Source organism: Orycteropus afer, unplaced genomic scaffold, assembly GCF_000298275.1.
Source record: "Orycteropus afer afer isolate SDZICR_OR568_19922 unplaced genomic scaffold, OryAfe1.0 scaffold00017, whole genome shotgun sequence".
In the NCBI taxonomy this organism is placed as follows: Eukaryota; Metazoa; Chordata; class Mammalia; order Tubulidentata; family Orycteropodidae; genus Orycteropus; species Orycteropus afer.
In genome coordinates, this window is record NW_006921604.1 from 14530258 (window position 1) to 14554640 (window position 24383).

The 24383-nt window shown below is 37.3% G+C and overlaps 1 protein-coding gene across 1 annotated transcript in view; it reads left to right on the forward strand.

Moving 5' to 3' along the window:
* The window catches only part of IL1RL2 (interleukin 1 receptor like 2), a 98480-nt gene that overhangs the window by 14698 nt on the left and 59399 nt on the right, over nt 1-24383 (forward strand). The window contains 3 exon segments of the mRNA XM_007959542.1: nt 13124-13283; nt 13875-13877; nt 19848-19919. Of these exon segments, the coding sequence (XP_007957733.1) occupies nt 13124-13283; nt 13875-13877; nt 19848-19919 (235 nt within the window).

Consider the following 24383-nt stretch of genomic DNA (forward strand, 5'->3'; position numbering starts at 1 on the left):
CTGGTCTTGCAAAATTCTATCATGCGATCTACAGCATTATTTCTGTCACCAAGGCCAAATTTTCCAGCTACTCGTGATTCTTCGTTTCCAACTCTAGCATTCCAATCACCAGTGATAAGCAACACATCTTGATTGCATGTTCAGTTAATTTCAGACTGCAGAAGGTAATAAAAATCTTCAATTTCCTCATCTTATATAATAGTAGTATTAATGGGTCTTTCTTATAGGCATAGGGATATTACCCCATCACTGACAGCATTGTACTTCAGGACAGATCTTGAAATATCCTTTGTATTGATGAATGCCACACCATTTGTCTTCAATTTGTCATCCCTGGCATAGTAGATCATATGGTTGTCTGATTCAAAAAGTCCAAAACTGGTCCATTTCAGCTCACTAATGCCTAGGATATCAATCTTTATGTGTTCCATTTCATTTTTGACAACTTCTGATTCTCCTAGATTCATACTTCATACATTCCATGTTCCGATTATTAATGGATGTTTGCTGCTGTTTCTCCTCAATTTGAGTTGTGCCGCATCAGCATGTGGAGGTCCTGAAAGACTTACTTTATCCACTTCATTAAGGTTGGTTCTACTCTGATGAGGCAGCTCTTGTGCAGTCCTATTTTGAGTGCCTTAAAACCCAAGGGACTCCTTTTCCTGCACTGGGTCAGACAATGTTTCCAAGCTATTCATAAAGTGGCCCAGCAATGTATCAGACAGTGTTTCTCTGATATTTATAAGGTTTTCCTTGGCCAATTTTTGAGAAGTGGTTGGGCTCCTCCTTCTTCCTAGTCTGTCTTAGTCTGTAAGCCGTGTCGAAACCCGTGTACCATGTTCAACTCTGCTGGCATTATGAAACACCGGTGGCACAACCTCAAGCCTCACAGCAACATACAAGCCCACAGGATGACAAACTGACAGACAAGTTTGTCTCCTTTAGCTGTTGGAAACCTATGCGCCCTCCCCTTACCTAATTCCTACCTGAAACCTGCCACTTTGTGGTCCCCAGCCACTTCACTCCCTCCCTTTCCTGGTTTTAGGGGGCTGGCGCCTAGCCTTGCCTCTTGCCCCTTACCTGGATCCTGCCACTCCTGTGGTCCCCAGCCACTCTGCTTCCTACCTTTCCTGGCTCTAGGGGCCTGGGGCCTAGTATATATGACTACTATATTTTGCTCCACATATCTGGCAATGCATGATTTTATCAATTTCTAAAATTTTAGGCATTTGGATGACTGAATAATGGTATCTTTTTAACTGCAGTTAAGGAAGGTTGGGCAATCTACTTCTGTGGTGATACCATCTTGGAAACGCAAGGAAGGGTCGCTACAAGTTGGGTCCAACTTGATGGCACATAACAACCACCACAACAATATTTCCCTGACAGATAATGATGTTATCTGTTATTTCTTACTTACCATTGGAATTTTTATTTTTATTTTTTTGAAGGGAGGAGTGATTGTGCAAGTATCTTGTCTGCTTTTCTTTTTGATTGTCTTTCTTGCCCAGGATTTCTTAACATTTCTGTAAAGGTCCATCTTTTGTAGTGGACTAGATGGTCTCTGCCACAGTTACTCAATTCTGTTTTTGTATCAGAAAAGCAGCTAGAGACAGTATGTAAATGAATAGGTGTGGTTATGTTCAATAAAATTTTATTTACAAAAGTAAGTGACTGACTAGATTTGGCCCATAAGTAGTTTGTCAGCCTCTCATCTATTTCTTATTGATTTTTAGGAGTTCTTTATATATGTGGATATGAGTCCTTTGTCAATAATATCTATTGCAAATACACTCTTAACAGATGGTGGCTTACCTTTTAAGTCTCTTAAAGGGGTCACTTAATGAACATAGTTCATCATTTTGATTTAGTCTACTGTATTAATTTTTTTGCTTTTGATTAGTACATTTTGTGATATGTTTAAGAATTTTTTCCTACTTCAAGGTAACAAGATATTTTTCTTATGTATTCTAGAAGTCTGTTGTTTTTTGATCTCCACTGATTTTTTTTAAGTGTATAGTGTTTTGTAGGTTCAATTTTTTTTCCCCAAGTGGGTTTATAGTTCAGTATCCCTTCCACATTTGCATGCCATTTTCAACATAAATTGCTTTGTATGTGTGAATTCTCTGAACTGTTCCATTTGTTATATTTGCTCATCATTGCACAAGCACCATACTCTCTTAATTACTGTGACTTTAGATAAGACTTGTATATCTTGTATAAGTCCTTTAGTATTTTTCTTTTTCCTCAGGATTGCCTTGCCTGTCCTAATTCCATTGAACTTTCATGTAATTTTATTGTCAGTCTGTCTATTTTCACAAAAGATTGCTAGAACCTTAATTGAAATTTCACTGCATTGATAATTTAGTCTTTATGTTGTTGTTTGGTGCTGTCAAGTTGATTTCCATTCATGATGACCCCATGTGTTATTCAAAAGAACTGTTCCATAGGGTTTTCTTGGTGCCTAAGGCACTTGACTGCTAACCAGAAGGCTGCTGGTTCAAACCCACCTGCCACTCCTTGGAAGGAAGGTTGGGCAATCTACTTCTGTAGTGATACTGCCTTGGAAACCCAAGGAGGGTCACTATGAATCAGGTCCAACTTGATGGCACATAATAACAACAATCTTTGTGGAAGCAGTTGGCCGGGCCTTTTGTTCCGTTATACCATGGGTGTGTTCAAATCACCAACCTTTAGGTTAGCAGTCTAGTGCTAACCATTTGAGCCACCTAGGGACCTTGTGGCACAATGATTAAGCACTTGGCTGCTAACTGAAAGCACCCAGTGACTACTCTTCAGGAGAAAGACTTGAAGATCTGCTCCTGTAACAATCACAGCCTGGAAAACTCTGTGGGGAAGTTCTGTTTTGTCACATGGGGTTGCTATGAGTTGAAATCGACTTGACTGCACTTAAATCACAACAACAAGGGATTTTTCAGTCTTTAGTAAAATAATTTCTACTTTGTTCTCCTTCATGGTTATCTTACTCTTGGCCCTCTGAATTTTCATAGAAATTTTAGAATCATTGTGTCAATTTTCATAAAAATAATATTTTATATTTTGATTGGGATTGCAATATATCTGTTGATTTAGGGGAGATCCCTATCTTATAATTTTGAGTCTTGGAAACTATGAACATGGTATATCCCTCCATTTTGCTTTTCTTTAATTTGTTACAATACTGCTTTATATCCTTCTGTGTAGACATTTTGTGTACATTCTGTTAGATTTATTCCTAGGAGGGTGGTGGTTTTCTTTTTTTTTATCATTGTAATGATAAAGTTTTTACATTTTGTTAGTTGCTAATATATAGAATCACAATTTTTATATATTGCTCTTCTATCAACTGTGCTAAATTCACTTGTTTATTCCAATAATTGTTCTGTAGCTTCTTTTGAATTTCCTATATACACCATCATGTTGTTTCAAATCAACATTTTAATTTTTGCTTTCTTATCTTTGAAAGTTTTATTTCTTTTTTTTTCCTTATTGTGCCAGCTAGCTCTTCAGAATAGTGGTAATTGAAGTGGTAATAGAAGCATCTTTTAATTGTGTTATTAGAGGAAAAGCTTTCAACATTTTTCTATTTCATCTGATGTTTGTTGTAGGATTTTTATAGATGTCCTTTACTAGATTAAGGAAGTTCCCCTAGTTGCTTGGATTTTTATTATGAATTGATGTTAAATTTCATGAAATGTCCTTTCAGTATATATTTCTTTTTATTGTCTTAATGTACTTAATGTACAGTGTTCACATCTATAAAACAAGAGAGAATTGGAATCAGTTCTCCAAATATTTGGTACCTATAATCTACCTCTCGGAAGGAAGGTTGGGCAATCCTACATCCGTAGTGATACTGCCTCGGAAACCCAAGGAGGGTTCGCTATGAGTTGGGGCTGACTCGACGGCACATGACAACAACAACAACATAATCTACCTGGCACCTTGCTAGACATTGAGGATGCAATGATGAATGAGTCTTTGTCTTCCAAGAAGTTAGTTTACCAGAGGAGGCAGGCAAGTAAGCTTAAATTTTATTACAGTATGAGATAAACATAGACAAAATTTTGTTAGATCAAACATTGGGAATGTCTGAGGAAATGCTTCCTGGAGGAGATTACTGTTGAATTGTACTTTGAAAAATGAATAGCAGTTAATCTAGTGAGGAAGGTACCTTAGTTACCTAGTGCCGTTATAACAAAAAATACCATGAATGAATGGATTTAAAAAAGAGGGATTGTCTCACAATTCAGGAGGCTGGGAATCCTAATTCAGGCCATGCCTCTAGGAGGATCCCTTCTTTGTCCACTTTAACTTCTGTTGTTGTTGTTGTTATGTGCTGTCAAGTTGGACCCAACTCATAGTTACCCCTCCTTGGGTTTCTGAGGCGGTATCACTATGGAAGTAGATTGTCCAGCCTTCCTTCTGAGAAGTGGCTGGTGGTTCAAATGCCTTAGTCACTATGCTACCAGAGCTTCTAGTAGCCAGCTGACCTTGGAATGCCTGTGTTATTAGATGAATGTGCCATCTCTATCTGTCTTCATGGTATCTTCCTCCTATATGTGTCTCTTTTGTCTTTTCTGCACTTTTTAGAACTCAGAAGTGATTGGGCTCAAGGCCCACCCTACTCTGGTATGAACAGTTATGGTCATTAACATAACAAAAAAAACTCCTATTTCCAAGCAAGATAACACCCACAGGTATGGGACCAAGATTTTGGGGAGGCACAATTCAATCCATAACAGAAAAGATGGGAAGACATTAATCAGAAGAAAATGGTATGTGCAAGGGTATCAGATGAGAAAAAGAATGATGTTTGTGAGGACTGCTTAGAGTTTAGGGCACATGTAGGGATGAGGTAAGATGAAAATAGAAAAGATAAGACTTTATTTGTGAACATAGACAATCCTTTACCCAATTAAAGTATATCAACAGCTAATCACACCCTCAGGATAATGTCATGATCAAATTTATATTTTAGAAAAGTCTTGGGTAGGTACTGTAGCGAATAATTTAAAAGAAGTTTGAAAATAGTGGCATGTTAGTTACTGTTATACAGGAATGCATTTTGGCTATTTTAAAAATTCAGTGAAGAAGTGAGGAAGCATTTAAGAGAGTATATAAAATAGAACTGATAGAATGAAGAAAAGGAAGAAAAGAGAGGAAATTGTGCCTGATGACTCCTGTTTCTCAGTTAATTCTAAGGTGAGCTAATATAGAAAATTTGAAAGAGCTGTGTATTTTATGTGATTATCTCTGGGTTTTTTTTTTTTAAATTTAACTTATTAAAAATGTATTATAAAATATTTCAAGCAGAAACAAAGACTAGTACAGTGAACCCCCATGTGCCTATATCCTAGCATTTAAAACTACCAACTAATGGCTAATCTTCTTTTTTTTTTTTTCATTATTGTTTTTTAAATCTCTTCACCCATATCAAACTGCCTCTTAATTATCCATCTATTTTCTCTCCTCTTCCTCCCTTCCCATCCCTAGTAACTAACAAAGAAACCTTTCCTTGACTTTTTACAATAATGGACTCGTACAATATTTGTCCTTCTGTGATTGACTTATTTCATTCAGCATAATGCCCTTGAAGTTCATCCAAGTTATGAGGTGATTCACTGATTCTTTATTATTCTTTATTGCTGCATAATATTCCATTGTGCGTATACACCATAGTTTGGTTATCCATTCATCTGTTGATGGGCACTTAGGTTGTTTCCATCTGTTTGCTATTGTTTATAGTGCTGCAGTGAACATGGGTGTGCACATATCTATTCATATCCTGAGTCTCACCTTTTTAGAATATATTCCTAGTAATGGGATTGCTGGATCAAATGATATTTTTATTTCCAACTTTTTAAGGCAGCACCATATCATTTTCTGCAGTGGTTGTACCATTTTACATCCCACCAGCAGTGTATGAGGGTTCCAACCTCTCAACACCCTTGCCAGTATTTGTTGTTTTCTGTGCTTCTGAACTTTGCTATTATTGCTGGAGTGAAATGTTATCTCATCGTTTTGATTTGCATCTCTTTTAAATGGCTAATGATTACAAGCATGTCTTCATGTGTTTGTTGCCTGCCTGAGTATGTTGTTTGGTGAAATGTCTGTTCATATCCTTTCCTTATTTTTGAACTGGATTGTTTGCCTTTTTGATGTTGATGTGTTGAAGTTTTCTGTAAATGTTAGCGATAAGCCCTTTGTTGGGTATGTTGTTGCCAAATAATTTTTCCCAATGTGTATATTCTCTTTATACTCTTTTTAAGAGGTACTTTGATGCACATAAAAATTTAATTTTCAGAAGATCCCAGTCATCTGGTTTCTGTTTTGCTATTTGTGCATTTTGGGTTATGCTTTTTAGTCTGTGAATACCCAAAGAGGGGTCACGTCGCTATGAGTTGGATCCGACTCGATGGCAGTGAGGTTTTATTTTTTTTTTTAATACCATTAATTAGGGCTTCTAGGTTTGCCCCTATTTTACCTTTGATGAACCTATAATTTTGGGATTATGTTGAGGTCTTTGATCCATCTTGAGTTCATTTTTGTATATGGTGTGAAGTATGGAGCTTGTTTCTTTTTTCTGCAAATGGGTATCCAGTTTTGCCAGCATCATTTGTTGAAGAGACTATGTCTTCCTTATTTAATGAATTTTGGCCCTTTGTCAAAGATCAGGTGACCATATGTGGATGGATCTATTTCTGGACTCTTAATCCTGTTCCACTTGTCTATGTGTCTATCAATGTGATTATCTCTTATAGTGCTCATCTGGTTGTAGGACTATGGGAGAGAGATGACAGGATCGATTCAGGACTGGAGTTTTCAGGGTAAATATATTAGAAAGCTAAAGGGTTATAGCATTTAGGTATTGAAAGGGGAGTGATTAAAGTAAAAGAATATGAGTCTAGATTGGATAGTAAAGGAAATGATGCTTGAATGAAACTGGTAATTGGGAGAAAATAGAGATCAAGAAGACTAATTCAAAATAAGAGAGAAAGTGGATTGGGTGGATAGAAAATTTTGGTAGAAAAATATAATGGTTATCGTAGGTAGATGCTATCCATTCCCAACTTCTAGTAAGCCGCTCTATATTATAGAGGCTATAAAACCAAAAGACAAGAACAAACCAAACCAATAAACACATCCTACATTCTCCGGAGTCCCTTGCAACTAAGATTCTCTATGTAATTTATTTTATCTTCCTGGCTTTTCTGAAAGACTAAAATGGGGATGGTGGAGATTGCTACTTTTTCTACCGGAAATCTTAAACTTGGAGACATGGTAATTTTCTTTCGTAGCATTCCAAGGTCTAATCTCTAGCTTTATGGGAGTTGAGAGGCAGAACATAGGTCTTTCGATTTTTTTGTGGATGTGGCATGACTTGAGACATAAGTGCATAAATGTCAACTCCTGGTCTCTGTATTGCAGGGGGTGTATATTAAAGTCTTGTTTCTCCATTTTCATGGTTGCGGTTTAGATGGCTGCTATCAGAGCAAGCTAGTTCTGCAGTGTGGTTCTTGCCAAGGTGTTACTCTCCAAGCCCTTCTAAAGGTTTTGTAAGCAGCTAATTTCCTGTATTAAATCTTTTTCTTCCTAAAATAGCTAGAATGTTTTTTGTTTTCTGCAGCTAAATCCTGATATATATGATTGCATAGAGTTTTTCTGGAGACTAAATGAAATGATCTGTGTACTAACTAATTAATAAATAGATACAGGTTTCCCTTGCTATCTGAAAGTAGAGCATGCCTGTAAAACCTTTTGTAAGGCAAAGTGGTGTAAAGTGAAGAAGTAATTACAATTAATTTATGTGGGAAAAATTTTTGAGTATTCCCAGACCCCCAAAATAGTCTACCAAATCATACCAAATAACATATAAAACCTAAAATAACACTAACATATAGTGCTTACAGACACAGGTCAAAGCTCTGGCAACTTATGCTCTGTGTAGTTCCTGGGGAAGGAGCTTGGTTGGCAATGCCACTCTCAGTGCTTAGGGTGCATGCTGCCTCTTTAACGACTTGCTGCAAAACAGGAGCTGAACTCTGATTTTCGCCTATTTTTGTAAAAGTGAAAATCCTCTTGGGAATTCTTTCAGTGAGTGAAAAAAGGTACTAATGTAGGTCTTTCATAAAAGTGAAGTGGTATAAAGTGAACTTTCAGACAGCAGAGGATACAGGTATTGTGGTTGTTGTTAGGTACTGTTGAGTTAGGTGCCAAACTCATAGCCACTCTGTGTACAGTAGAACAAAATATTTCCTGGTCCTGCATAATTCTCACAGTCCTTGGTATGCTTGAGCCCATTGTTGCAGCTACTGTGTCAATCCTTCTTGTTGAAGATCTTTCCCTTTTTCTATGACCCTTCACTTTACCACGCATGATATCCTTCTCCAGAGACTGATCCCTTATGACAAAGTGACCGAAATAGGTGGGACAAAGTCTGGCCATTTTCTCTCCTAAAGAGCATTCCGGCTACACTTCTTCCAGGACAGATTTGTTCATTCTGGCACTCCATGGTATTTTCTGTATCTTCACCAACACCACAATTCAAATGCATCAATTCTTCTTCAATCTTCCCTATTCATTGTCCAGCTTTCATATGCATAGGGGGCAATTGAAAATACCATGGCTTGGGTTAGGTGCACCTTAGTCTTCCAAGTGACATCTTTGCTCTTTAACACTTTAAACAAATCTTGTGCAGCATATTTGCCTAGTTCAATACGATGTCTGGTTTCTTGACTGCTACTTTCGTGGGTGTTGATTGTGAATCCAAGTAAAATGAAATCTTTGACAACTTCAGTCTTTTCTCCATTTATCATCCTGTTGCGTATTGGTCTGGTTGTGAGGATTTTTGTATTCTTATGTTGAGGTATAATCCATACTGAAGACTGTAGTCTTTGATCTTCATTAGTAAGTACTTGAAGTTCATCTTCACTTTCAGTAAGCAAGGTTTTGTCATCTGCTTATTGCAAATTAATGAGTCTTCTTCCAGTCCTGATAACTGAGTTCTTCTTCATATAGTACAGTTTCTCAGATTATTTACTCAGCATACAGTGTATTATTATTTAGTTATAATAAATGAACAAGAGGGTTGGAATAATAGGAAATTATTATCACAAAGATGTATATTTGATTTTAAGGGCTTAGACCTGTCATAGTTCTAGATAACAACAATGTCCAGGGTGTAGCTGAGAGAGTTGAAGCCTGCACCAAGTCGAAGTGGTTCCTGAAACAGAAGTGATTGTGGAAGAGAAGCTTCAGTATTAAAATAGATAGATAGTGAAGTACTTACACTTGGAAATACAGTGTTGTCTGTGTTTCCGTGTTCAATTCCATGTTACTCCTCAACATAATGGTTTTCTACCTACTCCACTCTGCTGAATCTATTCTTGCTGATGTTACCCCTCGCTCTCTAGTTCCCAAGTCACATGTTCGTTTTCATTTGTGAGCTTGATCTTCTATGGCATTCAACACTGCTGGGTGCTGTGTCACCTGGAAATTCTCTCCTCTTTTCCTTCAGGATCTCACTCATTCCTTGTCTGTGTTTATTTTTCCAGCTCTTCCTAATCTTTACTGAATTCCATTCCTCTATGTTTGAATCTTAAATTTTTTGGTCCCCAGTGGTTTTAGTGGTTATATTCTCTGTTTGGAGCTCTGGTAGCATAGTTCCTAAGGCACTTGACTGCTAACCAGAAGGCTGGCAGTTCAAACCCACCAGCCACTCCTCAGAAGGAAGGTTGGGCAATCTACTTCCGTAGTGATACTGCCTCGGTAACCCAAGGAGGGGTCGCTATGAGTCAGGCCAACTCAAAGGCACATAACAACAACAACATTCTTTATTTGGTTTGCATATATTCAAATAGATGGCTTATAGGACCATCCATATACAACTCCTCTCTGCCTCCTATTTTTACCTTTCTCCTAACCTCCAGATACATTTGCCTGACAGCCCAATATACATTCTACTTAGATGTCCATCTTCCCACTACTCATCAAATTCACATAATTCACTTTTGTCTTGCCCCAAAGCTGATTGTTCTTTTGTGTTTTCTTTGCATTCTCTCTATCTAACAGCACCCCCTGCACATTGAAGGTATAACCATAGAGATTCTCTTCCCTCTTATCCCAAATTTGTGAATAAGTTCTGTGAACTGCTGCTTCTTCCTTCTTGCTATCTCTGTTGTACTTCCTTACTTCAGAGTCTCTAGTTAGCCTTAGGTTACTGAAATAACTTCCTAAATTGTTTCCTAAATTACCCCACCTATAGTCTGTTCTACATAGTCATTATAGGGATTATTCTAAAAAGTAAATATGATTATCTCATTCCCTTGGTCAACAACCTTCAAAGGTTCATCTTTATGGTTCTCTACTGCTTCATCAACTTTATTTTCATCATACTACTATATACATTATGTCTTAGCCAAAATTCTCTGAGGTGTATTACATGCCTTTGACCATTGCACATGTTGGGCCAGAAGTGTTCTTCTTGGTACCTGGAATATAAAAAACATCCAAATGTTGGCTGACATTATTGTTAATATTTTAATTTTAAATCTTGTTAGTAAGACCTCCTCCCAGAATTTTTAAATAAAAATCAAGGCCTGCTGAGAATTCAGACTTTAAAATCATGCTCCATGGTATCTGAGTAGACCCTGTCCAAGTTATTCTAAAGGGACAGAATGGCTCCCATGCTAGCTAGGCTGAACTTTACTACAGTTGAATATATGCAGGTCTCTAAGGAAAGAATGTGTGAATCAGAAAGGAGAATGCTCAACAGTGGAAGCATAGAAAGGGAGATTGAGAGGTTCTGCCTATCCAAACACTATTTAGTGAACAGATTTCTGTTGCCCAAGAACCAAGGTGTTTTGCTTACCTTAGTGCCGTTCTAACAGAAAATAGCACAAATGGGATGGCTTTAACAAATAGGAGTTTATTCTTACAATGTTTAGAGGCTAGAAGTTTGAGTTCCAAGTGCCATGCTCTAGGGGCTGTATGACAGCCCCTTGACCTTGGGCTTCAGCTCTGCCTCTTGCTCCTGGCCTACTGAATGAAGCTAGAGACAACTCTTCACTTAGGCAGTTATTGGCTGCTGAGGCTAACAAGCCCAAGGTTGACAAATAAATTGGCACAGGCCCAATGTTACCAAACAACACGGCAAACCATTGATTCAAGTTCATTGAAAGTCCCAAGATCAGCAGAGCATCGCAGGCTGCTGAAGAATGATTTGGCTACATACAGGGTTCAAGTGTGCCATAAACTAGAGACTATTACCAAAGCTGCTTCTTATATACAGGAAGCAGACCACAGCCCTAAAGCAGCTACTCAGCTACTTGTGGTAAGTCCCACCATGGAGTTGATTGCCAATTTCATTATGGGGAAAAACTACCACCAGCTGCCCAGCCACTCAACCAGGCACAGCCAGGTTGTCACACAAACTTAACTACCACACAAGGCCTTTTTTTTTTTTTTTTTTTTAAATTTTGTCCCTACACTTAAGAAGGAGACATGTTATCAGAGTCTGATGCCTTTAATCATTTGACTTTTTTTAGTAACCTCCATTCTCTTTGGTAAGCAAGTGTCCAGTTATACTTTAGTTTTTCATGTGAGGTGTTTACTGGGAAAGAGTGTAAGGCTTCTAGGAAGTCATAGTTCACATTGCAAATCAGCACATGCTCATTCTGGCATTATTTAGATTCAGGAAGAGTCCATTCACAGTGTTCCAATGATGGAGAATGATCTCAGGACTCCAATGCACCATCACTGAGTCAGTGAAGAGAGAGCCAAACACTTGGACGATTAAGTCTCTATTACTTAGGGAATTACATGTTTGTCTTATTTATTATATTGTGCACGTCCTGAGATCTGAGATTGCATCTTCTTCCTGCCTGACAGGGGTCTCTCACAGCGCTAGCAAAGAGCAGGAAGCTAGATGTTTGAATAAATAAACGAAACCAGTTGCCATAGGGTTGGTTCCGAACCATGGCAGCCTCATATGTGCAGAGTAGAGCTGCTTCATAGGATTTTCATGACTGTGACCTTATAGAAGCAGATTGCAGGCCTTTTATCTGAGGCACCTCTGGGTGGGTTTGAGCCTCCAACCTTTCAGTTAGAAGCTGCATACTTAACTGTTAGTGCCACAAAATGCACTCAATTAGCCAAGCAATCTCTTTGTAGAATGGGGCTCCATCCCTTCAAGGGAGGGAAAGATTGAGAGAGATTTCAGAAGTGGGCCTGTAAGATGGAGGGAGTGATGACTAGCATGAGAATAGGAATTTATAGTGGGACTTGTTCTCTGGATAGTTGCTGAGGACGACAGTTGAGAAGGCATTCCTGGGATTAACCTGTCTTCAAGTTGGTTTGGTATGTGTGAGGTTATTTCCTTGTTGATACAGTGGAGGCATGGGTGACATGAGAAGTTACATGACATCTACTTCCTGGCTGGCATTCTTTGACTATTGCTCAGACTTCCAAATAAAATGTTGGTGAAAAGCTATTTTAGACCTCTGAAAAGTTGAAATCCCAATAGATGGAAAGGGTGTAATTAATGCTGTAACATAGAAGAAGCAATCAGCATTCACCTGGGCTTGCAGTCTCAGCAGAGGAATTTGGTGCCCTTAGACTGTGGTCCATTATTGGTCTCTGTAGGTGAAGTCATTGCTGCCTGTTTATCTCCTCCTCCAAAATCCTTTGTGGCCCAGCCCAATTCCTCCTCCTTCGCAAAGTCTTTCTTTTAGTATTGTAGTCTACATAAGCCTCTCTCCTCTGAACTCCTATTAGACTTAATATTTATGTCAATCATTTTAGCCATTCTTTGTCAAATCTTCTGGATACATATATTGCCTTCCAGGTAGATTGTAAGGTCGAAGGAGCACATGATTTTCTTATATCTTCTTATTGTTCAAAGAAAGGTGCTGATATATAAGAATATAATATTCATATCACTCATTCTAGCCGTTTTTTGTTGAATCTTCTAAATATACTGTCTTCCAGGCAAATTGTAAGCTCAAGGGACCACATTGCTTTCTTGTATGTTCTCATAGTTGATAGGATGGTACTAATTTTGACTGTTACTGATATCCAAAAATACTCACAGAATTATTTATGTATTTATTATTGTATTTAGGACTGTAAAGAGATTGAAGAAAAGCGGTTTAATCCTGAAGGAGTGAAGCTTTTTGTGAACAACGTCTCAGCAGAGGACAGAGGGAAATATGCATGTCAAGCAAGACTGACACACATGGGGAAAGAGTACATAGTTTTAAATAGCATTAGTGTAGATATCAGTAAGTGTGTTCATATCTGTCACTTCATCTCCCTTTTGCTTTGTGCGAGCTTGCTGGCTTTGGGCAGAAGTGGTTCTTGATCTTGATTGTCCTGAAGGTGATTAGGCTCTCAAAACAACATTAAAATCAGAGAACAGAAAGAGTGCAGCAGAAGGACATGAGCAAGTTAGTTTGCTCATCTGGGAAAACAGAATCTTCAAAACTCTTCAATTATTTGTGAAAATTAAGTGAGGCCATGTGTGTAATATAGCTACTATGGTGCCTGTCAAAACATAGGTATTCAGAGAATGGGTGATACTATTAATGTTACTTTTACTTTGGTCAGCTATTACAGCTGTGAATATTAAGGTTGGCCATTCCACTCACTGTCTCTACAGAGTTCAAGGTTGGTGGGCTTGGTTCCAGAATAATCAAATGCGAGTGGGGTTTCAGTTCTAAACCCAGAGTGTCCAGTTTTCTTGAATATATGACTTGGAGATTTGAAAACAGAATCTTGGGGCTCAAAGAAACCCTAAAATAATTTAAGTCAAACTACTAATTAATTATACAGACGCCCTTCAGGAGAGGAGCAATTTATTCAAGCTGACAGAGCTGGTTAGTGACAAAAGCAAGACGAGGACTCAGGTCTTCCAGTGCCCAGGCAAGCAATTTTCCCTCTAAACATTCTGGGAAAGGAATTCCTGCTAAGTGACTTATTGTGGTTTCTTCAGTAGAGAGTTGCATGGTTTAGTAATTGGCTGCTTACTGAAAGGTTGGGGGCGTGAATCCACTAGTGACTCTGGGAGAAAGACCTGGGATCTGCTCCTATAAAAATTATACTCTGTCCCACAGGGTCGCTATGAGTTGGAATCATCCTGAAAGCACACAGCAAGAACAGTCTAAATGGAGGGAACTGAAGGTTTGATATTTCTTTGACTTGGACCCTCACTTTTTTAAATTCATTTCTGTATAACTTTGAAGTACAGACGATGTTCAGCTATTACTGGTGAGGCACTCCTGATGAGATGTTCAGTATGAGTAACTCCCTATTCCCTTCCTGGAGAGGCTCCTTGGGGCCATTTATTCAACAGACGTCCAGCAGCTCCCTACATTGAAGCCATATTGTTCCTAGTCTCAGTCCATCCTGGTATTCTTTCCTGCAATTGCTTAAATATTCTTAGCTAGTCTTTAATTTTAATTTTCTTTAATACAGTCCTCTTAAGGAGCTCTAATGGCATTGTGGTTAAATCATTGGGCTGATAACCAAAAAGGTCAGCAGTTTGAAATAACCAGCTGCTATGCAGGAGAAAGATGAGGCAGGCTGCTGTGAAGATTTACAGCCTTGGAAACTCTCTGAGGCAGTTATACTCTGTCCTATAGGGTCTCTATGAGTCAGAATTGACTCAATGTCACTGAGGTTAAGGACTTCTTAATTAAGAAAATTGTCTTGGATTTTATGTTTTTTATGATATTTTATGATAGTTGGTATCTCTTTGATATCACTGTGTTATCCTCAATTGAATCCTCAGCACTGAGGCCAGTGTGTCTGGGCTAGATGAGGCACAGAACTATTTATTAGCAGAATGGTTGACTCCTAGAATACTTTAGTTTTACATTAATCCTGTCAGGGATTGTTTTCAAAAATTTACAGTTAAAAAGAAATATTTATTTCAAGAGGTTGTTGGGTTGAATAGTCTATATTTCATGTCAGCATAGTAAACACTTACTTATGATCTTTTATATTTGAAAAATTGTGTTAAGCTTGAGAATTAAAAAATGACTGAAATTGTTCCTTCTATGAAGACATTCTCAGCCTGGTAGCAGTGGAGCTAGAGATAATAACGGATTATTTCCACATTTCATGTAAGCATAGAGTTATATTCAGAGTGTCTGGGGGCCAGGGAAGGTATTGGCACACCATAGTGAATTGGACTCAACAGTGGTGACAAGCACCACTTTGGTCTGATGATGCGTCCAAAGGGAAATAACTTCTCAGCTGAATTTTGAAGCAAGTATAATTAGTACAAGTAAAAAATGGTGAGAAGGGGTCACTAAGCATAAGAATAGTGTAAGATAAAGTGTAGAAGTGACAAACATTGTGGTTCATGTTGGATCTATAACCAATATTGTTAGAGCATGAGTATGAGGTGAGGAGTGATAGGAGCTGAGGCCATCAAGTTAAACAGGGGCAAGTGAGGGGGGCTGTGCATATGTAGACTTTATTATGTGCTGCAAAAGAGCCCTTAAACAGGTGCAAGTGGAGAGTGACGAGGCTGTATTTGTGATGGATGAGATCTGTCATGATCAAAAATTTACAGGTAAAAAGAAATATTTATTTCAAGAGGTTGTTGGGTTGAATAGTCTATATTTAATGTCAGCTCAGTAAACACTTACTTATGATCTTTTATATTTGAAAAATTGTGGTATGAAGCAGGAGTTGAAGGGGATCTTGAGGCTTAGACATATGTTAGGAGGCTGCTGCAACACCCACAAAGTTGCTGATGGTCTGAACTTGAGTGGAGGTGATGGAGGATTTCTCCCTTCAGGCTGTCATTTAGTGATCTAATAAGGTCAAGTCCTGTGCTAGGCCAAGTGAACATGAAGGTGAGGAAAAACACCTGATTACTGCTCATATAGAGCATGAAATCTGAGGTGGAAGGAGATACAGAGATTAATCAGGTAATCTACTAATGAAATATGTAATAGCCAAGGATATTAATGTAATGAAGGAAAGGAACATATGAGATCAAACAGACAAGGACCCGTTGAGAAGGCAGGTCAGGGAAGACTGTGATAACAGTGATGCTGTAGGATCAGGAAGCATTAACTAAATGATGGAATGGATGAGATATTTCCAGACCAAGGGAGCAACAGAAGCAAAAGTTCTTTAACAAGAGGGACTAGGGTGTCTGAAGAACAGAAAGCAGGCAAGTTGTGTTGAAGTGACGTGGATGAGGGTGAACATGGTAATTAATGAGTTTGGAGAAGTGTTCAGGGACCAAGACCAAGTTAGAACAAAACAAAACATAACAGTTGTTGTTGATTCTGCCTCAGGGTGACCCCACGTGTGTCAGAATAGAACTGTGGTCCTTAGGGTTTTCAATGACTGATTGTTCAGAAGTAGATTGCCAGGGCTTTCTTCTGATATGTCTCCAGGTGGACTAGAATCTGCAACCTTGCCATTAACAGTCAAGCATGCTACTGTTTGTATTACCCAGGGACTCCTAAAACCAAGTAAGGACCTATAATTCAAAGTAGGAAGTTTGGGTTATATTCTAAGAACAAAGGTAAGTGACCAGAAAGGTTGAGAGCAGGAGAGTTGATTGGTGTGATTTACATTTCAGAAAGAGCAATCTGGCCGTTGTGTACAGAATGATCTGTTCAGGGACAAGAGTGGTGGTTAGGAAGCAAAAGCAGGAGTTTAGATGAGACATCATGTTGGAACAGGTAGCATGGTCACAGTGAAGATGGAGAGATGTGGATAGATACAAGGCATTTTAGGAGGTAAAACTCACTGGATCATGATTCTGTTCAATGAAATAAGATAACTCTGCAGGGAAATTGAATTTAGGAGTGAGATTATGAATTTGGTCATGGATGTATTGAGTGTGAAGTGCTTTTCAGATGTCCAGCTGGAAATGTAAGTAGAGTAGGCAGTAGCCTATATGAGTCTGTAGCTTAGAGGAAGGGTCTAGAGATAAAGCTTTCAAAGTCATTGAAATTTAGATGGTAATTGAAGAAGTTGATATGAAAGATTTTGCCTAAGAAGTGAGCACAGCATAGAAATAGAGTGTGAGATAAAAAGCTGTTGCCTAGAATGATTTGCACATTTTAGATATAAGTGCTCTAGTGGATGGTGGTGACTTTAACTATGTAGTGATAGCTTTTAATTTGGACATACTGAATTTGAAGTTTGTAGACTGTTCAAATATTAATGCCATCATATAGGGTATACATTTTTGTATCTTTCCTAGTTTTCCTCTTATAGCTTTCCATAGCTCACCGTAAATAGAAAGGAAGAATATGGGACTAAGTAGGTGATTGGCAAATTTTGGTGGACAAGTGAGTTAGAGGAATAGTGGGAAAGACTAAGGGGTTAGGGAATGTTTACACAGGAAAAATCATGCAGTGGTAGTGTAATAAAATCATTGAAGAATAACAGAAGAGGAAAGGATGTCAAATAACATGGAAAAGCAGAGTTGGAGGGTGGAAGATGCAACTGAAGATATAATATAAAGGGAACCTAAGGACAGCTGATCTTTGACAAAGTGCTAAAACTCATTAAATGGGGAAGAGATCATTTCTTTTATAAATGGTGCTGGCAAAACTGGATATCCATTTGCAGAAAAATGAAATAGGGCCCATATCAGACACTTTATACAAAAGCAAATTCAAGTTGGATGAAAGACCGTAACATAAAACCTAAAGCCATAAAGACCATTGAATTAAAAATAAGGATCCTAATTCAGGGCATAAATACATTATTGAACATAACTAAAAACACACAAACACTGTAGGACAGAATAGATGACAGGGAACCCCAAAAAGCCAGACATTTATGTGTATCGAAAGATTGCAACAGAAGAGTAAAAAGAGAACCCACGGATTGGGAAAAAAAATGTTGCCAGTGACAAATCGGACAAGTCTCTCAAATTTATAGAAAACTTCAACACCTCAACAACAAAATGACAAGTAATTGAATTAAAAGATGGTCAGAGGACATGAACAGACATTTCACCAAAGACATTTAGGCAGCTAACAAACACATGAAGAAATGCTCATGATCATTAGTCATTGTTGTTGTTTGTTGGAGAGATGCAAATCAAAACAACAATGAGGTATCATCTTACCCCAGCACTAATAACAAAGTTCAAACAAGCAAAAAATGCTGGCAAGGGCATGGAGAGACCAGAATCTTATACACTGTTAGTGGGATTGTAAGATGGTACAACTGCTATGGAAGATGGTATAGAACTTCCTTTAAAAGTTGGAAACAGAAATACCATATGACCCAACAGTCTTACTAGTAAGTATATATCCTAGAGAAATAAGAGCTTGACACAAACAGATATATGCACACCCATGTTCTTCCCAGAACTATTCACAACAGCAAAGAGATGGAAACAACCTAAATGCCCATCAGTGGAGGAATGGAGCAGTGAACTCTAGTAAATACATACAAAGGAATACCATGTAACATTAAAAGAACAATGATGAATCTGTGAAACATCTTATAACATGGATGAACTTAGAGGACATTATACTAAGTGAAATTAGTCAATCACAAAACAACAAGTATTATAAAAAGTCAAAGAAAAGGGTTTCATAAAAAAATAACAACAGTATTCTTTGATGGTTGCCAGGAATGGGTGGGAAAAGGAGGGTAAACCACTAACTAGAAAGTAGACTAAATTATTATATTTAAAGGGAATCACTAGTAGTAACACAAAAACATGTTGAGTACCTTTTGGAGGAAAAAAATATGTTAATTTGGATGAAGGGAAAGGCCAAAAAAACCAAAAAATTTAAATAAATATGAGAGGGGGAAAAGGAAAATGATTTTTTTTTAAAATAAGACACAAATATAAAAAGCCTGGGGGTGAAAGAACATCACATTCCAGACCTATGAGTCCTGGACTTCTTTAGTAAGCACTACATTCATTCTAAAAGTAGAGCATGCTCTTGAACATCTGGTGTCCAAAAACAGCTAGTTGCCTTTCTTGCAATATGCTTATGACTTTCCAGTGATATAAAGTTGTTTAGTGTTCCAAATACCTATTTTCTCTGTTCTCTTTTTGTCTGTACATCCACCTGCTTTGCCAGGCACAAGCTGTTTTTGGTTTTACATGCCATGGTGCTCATGGAGATAGTATTCAGTAGAAGCTAATAGTAGTGAGTTCTCCATTACTGAAGGTGTTCAAGTAAGGACTGAAGGACCATACCCAAGAGTAGTTTGAGAGACATTACTGTATCTAGTAATGTCTGATGTCTGATATAGATAACACCCAATATCTTTCACTCTCTGGATTTCTGATTAGACACTTGTGATGCTCTGATACTGGGTGACTTTCCTTTTCCTTCTGCCACTCCACTGCTAGAGGATGAATAGAAAAAGAGAAAAACAAAACAAAACAACAACAAAAACACCCCAAACCAGAACCTTCCCTTAAAAAAAAAAAAAAAAAAAGGTTATAGTTTCTTTGTACCCAACACCTAGCCTAGAGCTTTGCTTATAGTCACTGCTTAAGGCATGTACTTTGGAGTATCAGATAATGGATTTTATTACACAATCTCATTAGTTCATATTTACATAAAATATGTAACTACAGAAGTGAACTGTCTTATTAGCTTAGTGTCTAGGTTTTTCTTTTTCTTTTTTTCTTAGCAATTCAATTATTTCTGGCTGATAATAGGCATTTATGGAGTGAGATTTTTTCTTATACCATGAATCTTGTTTATTCTTGACCAATGTCTACTGCAAATCTGCTCTGTGCTGTGCTTTCTTTAAATTATTATATTGAAGTAGTTGAGAATGTATTATATGTGATTCTAATGCAAATTTATGTGTGCATGATTTTTTAACAGAAAAAGTTGAATATGGAGACAGAGTCCCTAAAATTACTTATCCAAGAAACAATTCAATTGAAGTAAAACTTGGTAAGTGAAGTCATTGAAGCCATCGAAATTACTAAGGGCAGAGATCAGTATGTCTGCATCTTAGTGCAGTTTTTGAACTTCAAGGATGAAGGCAAATCCCATACACATCCAGAGTCTGGCTTTGGACATACCAAGATCATCAGGAAAAGTATCAAAATAAAAAGTCAGAACTGTGGCCTGGGGAATTGTGGCTTCAAAGGATAGGCAGTGAGCACCCTGGACCTAAAAGATTATTGCATATCTGCTTATGTAAAAGCAATGCAAATATTAAAAAAAAAAAAAAAAAAAGAAAATTCTTGAAACGAAGAGGCATAATGTAAAATACAACTCACTAATTTTGATCAAGAATTCTGGATTTTATCATCTAACATGGGAAAGTATATTACAGGAATAGGGAAAGTCATATTATACACAGGAAGGGATCAATATATGCTACCTTGGTTGTGATCTAAATGGAAAAATATGAACTCAAATTATTATGTTTAAAGGGAATCACTAGTAGTAACACAAGAACATGTTGAGTACCTTTTGGAGGAAAAAAAAATTAAAGGCCCCATTAAAAGACAAATCCTTGTATTGAGTCAAAAATTAAACTCTATCACATGTCCTTCTGAAAATATACATATTGAAAACTATATGATCTGGAAAATTAAAAGTTAATAAGTAATATATGTATGTTGAAAAATTAACAGAAAGAAATTAAGATGGCAATATTAATGTCTGATAATATATTTCTGAGGAAATAATTAAATGATAAATTGAGTCATTGCTGCCCCAAATAGCAATTGTTATGTTTCAAATAACAGTGTATTAAAATATGTAAAGCTAAAACTCAGAAATGCAAGGACAGAAACAATTTTGGGAGATTTTAACAGACTCTGGCTTTGACAGACTTGCTAAGCAAATAAGAATCAAAGGATTTGAATAATATAATAAAAATAGCATATTTCCAACGATCATTTGTGAAAAACTCACATGTTCCAAAAAATGAAATTGTAGAAACCACATGGTGCAATCACAATGCAATAAACTTTGAAACTTATAACTAGAGTTAAAACAGTGAAAATCCAACTCATTTTAAAAATTGGAAAACAAGATCTTCATCTAATATTTTGCTTTCTTGGTTAGAGATTAAACTAAAGCATGATTACAGAATATTTAGAAAATAATGACAGTGTGTCAAATTTCAGGAAGTGTGACCAATGTTATACTCTAAGCAAGTCTATGTTTTTAAATATCATTAAAAAGTATAAACCAAAAAGAACCAAACACACTGCCATCAAGTCGATTCTGACTCTTAGTGACCCCCATTGGCTTTCTGAGGCAGTAAATCTTTATGGAAGTAGATTGGCCAGTCTTGCTTCCAAGGAGTGGCTGGAAGGCTTGAACTACCAACCCTCTGGTAAGCAGTCGCATGCCTTGGACACTGTGCTACCAGAGCTCCTTGTTAAAAAGTATAGTAATAATAAAATGGAAGAATTCACCAATTAGCTGTATAAAAGAGAACAATTAAACAACTCCAACAGGGAAAAAAACTATGATAAAGTAGAAAATAATGAATTTACAAAATAAATAAATAAATTAGAACTGTTAAGTTCCAAAATTGCTTCTAATAGAAAGGTTGAGTGAGAGAGACCAAAAAAAAAAAAAAAAAATAAAAAAACCTTACAAGAATTTGGGAAGAAAATACAAGAACAAAATGAAAAAGTAGATAAACCTCTGGCAAGTATGTCAACAAACCCAAATGTAGAAGACTTTGGAAAGAGAAAGGTTATAAAAATAAAAGGTTAGAAGTATCAGTAATATCAGATTTTGCTAAATCTAAGAATGCATGTTTTAAAAGCTTGTGTAACCATAAAAGAAAAATAATTTTAAAAATACTGGGTTAAATGGAATAACAAAACTAATCAATCCAAAAGTGACAAAAAGGAAAAGACAAAATGTAGGACAGATACAACAAATAGAAAGTTTGATTTACACTCACATACATCATTAATTGGGAGCTCTGGTGGCGTAGTGCCTAAGGCATTTGACTGCTAACCATAGGCTGGCATTTCAAACCCACCAGCCACTCCTCAGAAGGAAGAATGGGCACAATCTACTTCCATAGTGATACTGCCTTGGAAACCCAAGGAGAAGTCGTTATGAGTCGGATTCGACTCAATGGCAGTGAGCTTGGTCTTTTTGGTTTTATGTCATTAAGCACAAAATTGACTAAATGTTTAAAATATAAAGATTGCCTTACTGAATTAAAACAAAACAAAATGAACAAACAAAACATTTTTATGTTATTTATAAAATGCTGGAAGAAAAAAGGGTAGAAATAATGGTAAACACTAATCAAAATAATATTTGTATAAACAAACCAATGAGTTGCTATCATGTCTGTTTCCACTGATGGTGACTCTCTGAGTTTCAGAATAAGACTGTGCTCCATAGGGTTTTCAATGGCTGTGATCTCTCAGAAGCAGATTGCCAGGACTTTCTTTTTAAGTGCCTCTCCATGGATTCAAATCACCAGTCTTTCTGTTAGCAGCCAAATGTTTAACCATTTGTACTACCCAGAAATTCCAGTGTTGGTATAGTTATACTAATGTCAAGGTAGATTTTAAGCCAAAAAACATTAGAGGTAAGCATAGATACTTCATAAGGATAAAAAGTTCAATTCTGAACCTGTAGCTATATAGTAACGTGGTTTAAAAATGTGTGTTTGTGCATGTATGTATGTATACACACACACACACATTTGTGTGTGCATATTTATATAGAGAGAGATGCATAGATACAGAGGTAAATATCTAGATGTAGACATATATACACATACAGAATTCAGAACTGTAGGGAGAAATGGGTAAATCATCAATAGTGATGATGTTGACATGAGTTTTACAGTAATGGCTAGAACAAGCAAACAAAATACCCTATCTTGACTAACATAATGTGCCTAACAAATGACTAAATGTTCAGATACAAAGCCCTATACCTCATGCCTACAGTTTACACATTCCTTTTAAACACAAATGAAATGTAATAAAATTGACCATGCACCGGGCCATAAAGATGAAAGCAAAGAATACCAGAAAGATGTTTACTTGTGTTTTATTGACTATGCAAAAACATTTGACTCTGAGGATCATAACAAATTATGAATAAGTTTGAGAAGAATGGGAATTCCAGAACTTAATTGTGCTCATGAGAAACCTGTACATAGATCAAGAGGTTGTTCGAAAAGAATCAAGGGATACTATATGTTTTAAGGTTGGGCAATCCTACTTCCATAGTGATACTGCCTCGGAAACCCAAGGAGGGGTCGCTATGAGTTGGGGTTGACTCGATGGCAAATAACAACAACAACAACAACGTATGTTTTAAAATCAGGAAGTGTGTGCATCAGGATTGTATCCTTTCACCACACTTGTTCACTCTGTATGGTGAGCAGATAATCCAAGCAGCTGGTCAATATGAAGAGGAACACAGCATCAGGATTGGAGGAAGACTCATTAACAACCTGCAATATGCAGACAACACAACCTTGTTTGCTGAAAGTGAAGATGACTTGAAACACTGATGAAAATTACAGTAGGGATTGCACTTTAACATAAAGAAAACAAAAATCCTCACAGTTGGACCAATAAGCAGCATCACAATAAATGGAGAAAAGATTGAAGTTGCTAAAGACTTCATACTACTTGGTTCCATTATCAACACCCATAGAAGCAGCAGTCAAGAAATCAGACAACGTATTGCACTGGGAAAATGTGTTGCAAAAGATCTCTTTAAAGTTTTGAAAAGCAAAGATGTCTCTTTGAAGACTAAAGTTCACCTAACCCAAGCCATGGTATTTTCAGTGACCTCATGTGCATGTGAAAGCTGGGCAATGGATAAGGAAGACCGAAGAAGAGTTGATGCTTTTGAGTTGTGGTGTTGGTAAAGAATAGTGATAGCACCATGGACTGCCAAAAGAACAAATCTGCCCTGGAGGAAGTGTAGCCAGAATGCTCCTTGGAAGCAAGAATGGCCAGACTTTGTGTCACCTACTTTGGTTATATTGTCAGAAAGGTCCATTCCCTGGAGGAGGATATCATACTTGGTAAAGTGGAGTGTCAACAAATAAGGGAAGGCCCTCAATGGGGTGGATTGACACAGTGGCTGCAATGATGGGCTCAGGTATAGTAAGGATTTTGAGGCTGGTGCGGGACTGGGCTGTGTTTTTGTTCTCTTGTACGTGGGGTTGCTTATCGTAGCCAACTAGATGGCACCTAACAACAAGAACAAAACTGATCTGAACAAAATTCAATGCCTTGAAATCATATAGAACATATGTTCTCAAGTCACAGTTCAGTTAACTTAGAAATAAGTAATAAAATACCTAGAAAACCCAAGAGACTCAGTCAAAAACCTACTGGAACTAATTGAGAGATTTAGCATCGTGGCAGGATATAAGATCAACATCCAAAAATCAGT